The sequence below is a fragment of the Tinamus guttatus genome, unplaced genomic scaffold, assembly GCF_059628265.1.
Source record: "Tinamus guttatus ecotype Peru unplaced genomic scaffold, ASM5962826v1 Tinamus_guttatus_pri_ptg000050l, whole genome shotgun sequence".
In the NCBI taxonomy this organism is placed as follows: domain Eukaryota; kingdom Metazoa; phylum Chordata; class Aves; order Tinamiformes; family Tinamidae; genus Tinamus; species Tinamus guttatus.
Genome location: NW_028288584.1, coordinates 426,301 through 435,191, shown reverse-complemented (window position 1 = coordinate 435,191; position 8,891 = coordinate 426,301). Strand labels below are relative to the sequence as shown.

Sequence of the window (8,891 nt, the reverse complement as noted above, 5' to 3'; positions counted from 1 at the left end):
GGTGCATGACAGTGCGTTTAGATGGTGTTGGTGGGTGTCCATGGCCACTATGCTCAGCGAGTGTCAATGGGTGTGGATGGTATTGGTGGGTGTCAGTAGATGCAGAGGGAATTGGCGGGTGTCCATGACTAGCACAGTTGCGGGGGGGTGTCAGTAGATGTAGATGTTGGTGTTATGCTTGGCGGGTGTCAGTAGACGCTGATGGTGTTGCCCAGCGGGCGTCCAAGGCCACCATGCTTGGTGGGCGTCAGTGGGTGTGGATGGTGTTGGTGGGTGTCAGTAGATGCAAATGGTGCTGGCAGGTGTCAGCAGATATATATCCTGCTGGGGGGTGGGTGTTCATGGCCGCCGTGCTTGGTGGGTGTCAGTAGATGTAGATGGTGTTGATGGGACTAGAGGGTGTTGGTGGTGTCAGTACATGTAATGGTGCTGGTGGGTGTACATGGTGTTGGTGGGTGTCAGTAGATGCTGATGGTGTTGGTGGGTGTCAGTAGATGTAGACGGTGTTGGCAGATGTCAGTAGATGTACATGGTGTTGGCAGGTGTAGATGGTGTTGGTGGTGTCAGTAGATGTAATGGTGCTGGTGGGTGTACATGGTGTTGGTGGGTGTCAGTAGATGCTGATGGTATTGGTTCGTGTCAGCAGATGTAAATGGTGTTGGCAAGTGTAGATGGTGTTGGCGGGTGTCAGTAGATGTAGTGGTGCTGGTGGGTGTACATGGTGTTGGTGGGTGTCAGTAAATGTAGTGGTGCTGGTGGGTGTACACGGTGTTGGTGGGTGTCAGTAGATGCCGATGGTGTTGGCGAGTGTCAGTAGATGTAGATGATGTCGGCAGGTGTAGATGGTGTTGGTGGTGTCAGTAGTTGCACACAGTGCTGGCAGGTGTAGATGATATTGGTGGTGTCAGTAGATGTAATGGTGTTGGTGGGTGTAGATGGTGTTGGTGGTGTCAGTAGATGTAGATGGTGTTGGCGGGAGGAGATGGTGTTGGTGGCGTCAGTAGATGTAGTGGTGTTGGCAGGTATAGATGGTGTTGGTGGTGTCAGCAGATGCACGCGGTGTTGGCAAGTGTAGATGGTGTTGGTGGGTGTCAGTAGATGTAGTGGTGCTGGTGGGTGTCGATGGTGTTGGTGGGTATCAGTAGATGCCGATGGCGTTGGTGGTGTCAGTAGATGTAGATGGTGTTGGCAGATGTCAGTAGATGTACATGGTGTTGGCAGGTGTAGATGGTGTTGGTGGTGTCAGTAGATGTAATGGTGCTGGTGGGTGTACATGGTGTTGGTGGGTGTCAGTAGATGCTGATGGTGTTGGTGGGTGTCAGTAGATGTAGACGGTGTTGGCAGATGTCAGTAGATGTACATGGTGTTGGCAGGTGTAGATGGTGTTGGTGGTGTCAGTAGATGTAATGGTGCTGGTGGGTGTACATGGTGTTGGTGGGTGTCAGTAGATGCTGATGGTATTGGTTCGTGTCAGCAGATGTAAATGGTGTTGGCAAGTGTAGATGGTGTTGGCGGGTGTCAGTAGATGTAGTGGTGCTGGTGGGTGTACATGGTGTTGGTGGGTGTCAGTAAATGTAGTGGTGCTGGTGGGTGTACACGGTGTTGGTGGGTGTCAGTAGATGCCGATGGTGTTGGCGAGTGTCAGTAGATGTAGATGGTGTCGGCAGGTGTAGATGGCGTTGGTGGTGTCAGTAGATGTAGATGATGTTGGCGGGTGTAGATGGTGTTGGTGGTGTCAGTAGTTGCACACAGTGCTGGCAGGTGTAGATGATATTGGTGGTGTCAGTAGATGTAATGGTGTTGGTAGGTGTAGATGGTGTTGGTGGTGTCAGTAGTTGCACACAGTGCTGGCAGGTGTAGATGGTGGTGTCAGTAGATGCTGACGGTGTTGGTGGGTGTAGATGGTGTTGGTGGTGTCAGCAGATGTAGATGGTGTTGGCGGGAGGAGATGGTGTTGGTGGTGTCAGTAGATGTAGTGGTGTTGGCAGGTATAGATGGTGTTGGTGGTGTCAGTAGATGCACGCGGTGTTGGCAAGTGTAGATGGTGTTGGTGGGTGTCAGTAGATGTAGATGGTGTTGGCGGGAGTAGATAGTGTTGGTGGTGTCAGTAGATGTAATGGTGTTGGCAGGTGCAGATGGTGTTGGTGGGTGTAGACGATGGTGTCAGTAGATATAATGGTTGTTGGCGGGTGTAGACGGTGGTGTCAGTAGATGTAATGGTGTTGGCAGGTGCAGATGGTGTTGGCGGGTGTAGACGGTGGTGTCAGTAGATGTAATGGTTGTTGGCGGGTGTAGACGGTGGTGTCAGTAGATGTAACGGTGCTGGCGGGTGCAGATGGTGTTGGCGGGTGTAGACAGTGGTGTCAGTAGATGTAATGGTGTTGGCAGGTGCAGATGGTGTTGGTGGGTGTAGACGGTGGTGTCAGTAGATGTAATGGTTGTTGGCGGGTGTAGACGGTGGTGTCAGTAGACGTAATGGTGCTGGTGGGTGCAGATGGTGTTGGCGGGTGTAGACGGTGGTGTCAGTAGATGTAATGGTTGTTGGCGGGTGTAGACGATGGTGTCAGTAGATGTAATGGTGCTGGCGGGTGCAGATGGTGTTGGCGGTGGCTGTCCATGGCCGCCGTGCTTGCCGGGCGCCGCAGGCTCCGCGTTGCACCGGCCCCGCTCCCGGCCGTCGTGGCGGCGGTGCCGGCGCGGGGGCCGCGGCGGGGGGCGGCCCGGACGCCCGGGCCCACCCCGGCCGGGGCCGGGCCTCGGCGGGGCCGCGCCGGGAGGGGCGAGGCCGGGCAGCCGCCGCCGGCCGAGGCGTCACGGGGCACGAGGGGCCGCGCGGGTCCGCGCCGGGCCGGGCCGCGCCGCGCCGGGCCGAGCCGCAGCAGCCGCCATGCCCAACGAGGCGCCCGCCTTCGGCCCCGCCGAGCCGCCGGGCCCCGCCAAGGCGGGCGGCTTCGCCAAGGCGGCGCTCATGGCGCCGGGGGCCGCGGCGGGCGGCAGCGGCGCGGGCAAGAAGTCCCCGCGGCTGCCCAAGTGCGCGCGCTGCCGCAACCACGGCTACTCGTCGCCGCTCAAGGGCCACAAGCGCTTCTGCATGTGGCGCGACTGCCAGTGCAAGAAGTGCAACCTCATCGCGGAGCGGCAGCGCGTCATGGCCGCGCAGGTGAGACCCGCCGCGACGCCCCGCGCGCACGGAGCCCAAGTGCGCGGCGCCCGCGCCTCCCCCCGCCGCTCTGCTCCGCTCTTCTCTGTTTTTTCTTTCCTTTTTTGCTTTTTTCTCTTTTCTTTTCTTTTCTTTTCTTTTCTTTTCTTTTCTCTTCTTTTCTTTTCTCTTCTTTTCTTTTCTCTTCTTTTCTTTTCTCTTCTTTTCTTTTCTTTTCTCTTTTCTTTTCTCTTCTCTTATTTTCTCCTTTTCTCTCCTTCTTTTCTTTCCTTTTCCTTTCCTTTTCTCCTCGTTTGCATTTTTTCTTTTTCCTCATTTCGCTTTTCATTTCCCCTATTCCTTTTTGCCCTGTTGCTTTTTCCCTTTTTCCACTTCTGCTTTTATGCTTCTTCCTTTTTTATTTTTCTTTTTTATTCCCTTTACTTTTCCCCTTTCGCTTCCCCTCCCTTTCCATCCCCCTTTCCTTATTCTTCCTATTCCTTTTCTCCCTTTCTCTTTTCCTTTTTCCTATTTTTTCTTTCCTTATTTCTCATTTCCTCTTTTTTCCCCTTTTCTTCACGTTTCCCCCCCTTTCTTCTTTCTTCCCCCCCCTTTCTCCCCCCTCTATCCGTTTTTCCCTTCTCCTTCTTTCCTTTCCCCCCTTTTTCCCTCCCCCCGTTTCTCCCGCCTGCTCCGCACGCACATTTCTCCTCGAAGCGCCGAGGCGGCGGCGCCGCGTGGCGCAGCCCCGAGGCCAAAACCACCAAAGAGACCCCCAAAACAGCAGAAATACCCAAAACCCGCGTCCGCGAGCGCGGGCAGAGCGAGGCCCTGAAATTCCCCGCGACCCGGGACAGGGACCAACCCCCAAGGCGCGCGCGGGCCGGGGGCGCCGCTCCGCTCGGCGCAGTTGCAACCCTCGGGCTGCTTTAAATGTTTTAAACGGGGCTTTCTGCTGCCCGTTCTGCCCCTTCCCCGTTTTTTTTTTTTTTCTTTTTTTTTTCTTTTTTCCCTCCCGTGAACACGACATTCCGCAGACGCGCTTAGGCGGCATCGAGGCGCGCCGGGTTAACACCAGCACTGCAAGTGCTAATAGGGAGCTGACTTCTCGGGGCGGTCCTGGGGGTGTTTTCCCTTGCAACAGTGCGCAGAACGAACTCCCGCTTGCAGCCCCGAAAGGCACGTTTCTGCAGGAAAACGTGCACGGTTTTCGGTCGGGTGACACCAAAGCCTTTTTTTTTTTCTCTTTATTTTTTCTTTCGGCTTTCAAACATAGTTTAACTTTACTCCCGATTAATAGACAACAAATAATCAACTAATCTCTTAGCGGGTGTTTCTCCGCTAGTAGTTTTTGATTGCTATATGCACCTTTCCCGATTTTAGGTGGCTTTTAGCTGAGCTCGCTTCTAAGGAGACAGGTATTTTCCATGCGTTGTGGAAACGTTCTTACACTTGCATGCCTCAGCACCGTGGAAAGCATTGCACATGGGCAGGCTGAAGTGCAAACGAGGGGTCAGTAGCATCAGCAAACACAGCAACGTGCACCTAGCTCCGTGCAGGAATAACGTCGTGCATTGGGCAGTGGTGGTGAAATTGCAGCCCTGCTTGGCAGTGTGAACGGCAGCTGAATTTATAGCCCTTGCAGTGCTGCAAACCTCATTAGTGAGGAATTTGGGGAGTGCAGCTGCTGACGTGCTGAAGCACTGCAAGCGGGATTGCACCTTCCTGCACGTATCCCCCTCCCCCGACAAATTAACGGGAAGGCATTAGGGCTCTGGGGGGAGAAAAAAAAGAAAAAGTAAAAGAGTAGGAGCACATCCACCTGTAGACCCATTTTGTGCTGCCAGAACTTGACAAATCCCATGTAAAACAAATGGCTCACTGGCAAATCTTAAAAACGTCAAGTGTTAAAACACCAGCAGGCGTGGATTAACCTCCCCCCCCCGCCGCTTCTTATTTGTTTATTTATTTTGAACGTAGCTGTTTGCTGCACTGCTTGGAACCCCCCCCCCCCCCCCCAGGAGCTCCAAGTGATTTCGGTGGCTGCTGCTTGCAGGTGACACCAGCGCTGTGCCCGGGACGGCCGGTGCAGACGGGCGCCGGTCACTAGGGACGTCCCGTCCCTTGTGCAGGGTGCACGAGTGCATGTGTGTGTGTGTGTGCCCCTTGCTGGGCTGCTGCGGGGCTCGCTGCCTGCCCTTGCTGCCCCCCTGCAAGGTGGTGATCGCCTCGAGAGCGTGCACGTGCACTCAGCGCACGTGCAAGTTGCTTGGCGCATGGTGCATGCACCTCAGGCTGCACTGGAGACCCGCAGGCAGGTGGCTTTGCAGCCCTCCCCGGCTGTTTGCAGCTGGGCGAGAGCTTTGCCACGCAGCTTGGGGCAAGTTGGGCTAGCACAGGAGCGGCAGCGGGGTCTGTGCAACGTGGCCGGCTTGGAGGTGCCTGCACGAGGCCTCCTTGGGAGCAGCGTGCACGGTGCTGGCACTTCCCACGCTCGCTCGGGGCTCCAGGAGGGTCGGTTTTGACCAGCTTTGCACCCTCCTTTGCACGGCGAGCGCGCCCCAAGCCCGTCTCCTGCCCCCGCAGGTTGCGCTGAGGCGTCAGCAGGCGCAGGAAGAGGAGCTGGGCATCAGCCACCCCATCCCGCTGCCCAGCGCCACCGAGCTCTTCGTGAAGAAGGAGAGCGGCGGCGGCAGCGGCGGCGGCGGCGGCTCCTGCCTCGTGTGGGAGAGCGGCAGTCCCCCGCACGCCACCAGCGCGGCCACCGCCACCACGGCCAGCACGGCCTCAGGTAAGGGGCACGTGGGGCCCCCGCGACCGGCACGGCCTCCGCTCCGCCGCGTCCGCCGCGTAGCAAGAACAGGGGCAGGACAGACTGCGTTTTGTGCAGATTTAGTAAAACCGTGAGGATGGAGGCTCCGGGCAGTGCTGGTTTTTTATCCTGCACAGCCCTGAGAGCAGTTAGCAGTTAGCTTTGCACCAAAAAAGCCCCCAAACCTGCCATAACTGCTTTCTGTTGTTTAGAAGAGCAATTTCAAGCACATGAGGAAAGGGGAATCTCCGCTGTTATTCATCATCTAAGCAGAAGTCAGTAATACAGGCAAATATATGTTTTGACTGAACATAGGCTTCTAAATGGGCAAGAGTGTATCTGTGTGTTCACCAAACACCGTTGCTCCATTTCCAGGCCACTTAAAGCCTAATCCCTGGGCTCGTCTGGCAGGTTGGCTGCAGACTGGTGGTTCCAGCTCTATGTGCAAGAATTTCTTGGGGAAGTTTTTAGGAGAACTGGTGAATATATGTATATATATATATATATATAATTTGTGTGTTGGTATATTTGTTTTCATTAGTGCAGTCGCAGCTAGTACCGTGTTGAAATCAACAGCATTACTTCTTTAATACTTGAATTACTGCAGTCTGTGTCTACAGACATGGAAAAGAATAGGTAAATGTTAAACTATTATATTTAGTTGCACACAGAGTGTACAAGGAGTAAGGACTCCTGCCTAACAACTCAGGAGAATAAGAAAACCCTTACTTAAACAGTAACTTTTTTTTTTCCTACAATCAGCAACATTTTCAAAAGCTTCGGTCTTAATGTGTTAAAAATGTCGATGTAGGTACTTTATTAACACTGCTTTAATAATACAATGCTAAATTGAATTAAGTGAATGCCTTTTATAGACAAGTATTCTGCTAATAAGTTGAAGGCAATATTGTGCTTGAATAAAGACTTGAAAATACAAAAATGCTATTTTTTAAAGTTGTTTGAATGGCTTAGAAATTTTTATGTTAAAAATTGTAAAAAATTGGTAGCCATCATTTTTATAGAAGCTATTTCTGTGTTAGAAACGCAGATACATTTTTCCTTAAGTGTTTTACGAAACGTAGGTGATGCCAGTGAAAATACACATCTCTAGGAGGAAGATTTGATGTCAGCCAGGAGTGAAGACAAGGTCAGCCTTGTTTGCCAGAAGTGTATGAATCTGGGAAGGAATATGAAATTGTATTCTTAATTTTGTTGTTAGGCACCTGAATAACAGCAGAAGTCCGTAATTGGCTTGGAAGTGGCTGCACTCACTGGATGGACTTCTGGCCCACCAATTAAGTCCATCTATTGAATTCAGTGTAACTACTCATTTAATGCTACGCGCAAATGTGTGCAAGGTCCACAGGTACCTGGTTGCAGTGCATTCGGGTGGACTTTCAGAGTGGCTTTGTCAAGTGTCCAAGTGCAGACTTTGCATTTAAGTCTTTTCTATTCTTGGAAAAGACTGGAAAAAATAAAAGTTTTCCAGTCTGTGTAGCATAGATTGCGTTTTTATCCCTAAAAGACCTGTAAATGCACAAGTGTCTGTGTGTATATTCTGTAGCTTTCTTTTCTGCAGTGCTTGTTGTTAGTTGTGACACACAGTTGGTGACCTGAGTACCAGGCATAAGAATCAAGCTTTCGGGTGGATGAAATTGCAGGATTCTTGCATTGCTTTTCTTTTTTTTGGTCATTTTCCTTTTCTCCTCAGCTGCAAGTATAATGAGAGATCATATTTTTAGCTGAAGTGGGAGGAAGGAAAGTGCAGGATTGCAGTTAGGATTTGGGGGATGATGACAGAAAAATGGTGAACATGGGAAACGACTCTGTCAGATGAGGTTTTTTTATCCTATCAATCAGTGTTGCAGCATCCTAGTTTGATAGGCAAAGTGGTGCCCATCTATGTGGATGCAGATTTTCTGAGAGTTTACCAAGAGAGTGACACTCACCTTTGAACCAAAAGTCATCTGCAAGCCATGGAAAAACTCACCTCCCTTGCATAACACCAGCAAGAGTGATTTTGACAGTAGCGATTCTCTAGAGCAATTTTTATGGGGGTCATGGGAGCAGTTTTTCTTTCATTTCAGGTTTAGAAATCTGTATTTACTTTTGGAGGAATTTATCTTCCACGGTTTGGAATTTGGGGGTGATTTCAAGGTGTTGGTAGGCGAACTCACAGCACATGCAGAGAACCTCTTGCAGACAGATTTCGTAGTTTCTGAGCACTTTTCCCAGAGAAGTTGCAGGTGTTTGGAAAGTTATGGCCATTTGTTGTTCAGCACAGCAAGCAGTCATGATCCTGGGGTGCAGCCATTGCCTTTGCAAGGTTTAGCTAGTGGGCAAAATGCAATAAAAGACTATGGTGGGGTATTTAAAACATAACCTCTCAGCTGTCTTTGGTTCAGACTTCTTACGACTTAAACTCTTCTGGGTTCCCCCCAAGGTTGATGTCACTGCAGTTTTAATATTTAGAAATCACTGAGATAAGAAAAAAACCCCACATGTTCATGCGAAAACTTAGAATGAGATCTGTTCAAGATGAAGAAAAAAAGACAACAGTTTGTGTTTCCTCCATTTTAGGTTGTCCTTACCCCAGATTAAGGCTTATCATTAGCTCATCTTGGACAGATTCAGAAACATCCAATATGCACAGAATTACTGTACCTAATACCAGGTTCTACTTTTGTATTCTGTGGCAGTCCACTCGTTGGTGTCTTTTTGTATAACCGTAAAAAATGGCAGTTTACATAGCTTTATAGTATCACTGATTGACAGGCCAAACATATTATTATCAGCAATTATGAGTAATAAGTTTACAGTTATTATTTCCCTTTGCTACATTTATTCTGAGTGGTGGAAACAAAATAGTGTGCTTTTTACATTTCTCTAGGTAGGTTCTTCCTCCACTTGGAAACTTTGTGGGACTGGCAGGGTTTTATC

The 8,891-nt window shown here is 50.8% G+C and overlaps 1 protein-coding gene across 1 annotated transcript in view; it reads left to right on the top strand.

Annotated features, from left to right (window-relative positions):
• Nucleotides 1-2,887: 2,887 nt before the first annotated feature.
• DMRT1 (doublesex and mab-3 related transcription factor 1) overlaps nucleotides 2,888-8,891 on the top strand; it is a 65,310-nt gene continuing 59,306 nt past the window's right edge. Inside the window, exons 1-2 of the mRNA XM_088539847.1 lie at nucleotides 2,888-3,160; nucleotides 5,726-5,930. Coding sequence (XP_088395973.1) covers nucleotides 2,888-3,160; nucleotides 5,726-5,930 — 478 coding nt within the window. The remainder of the gene's footprint in view (nucleotides 3,161-5,725; nucleotides 5,931-8,891) is intronic.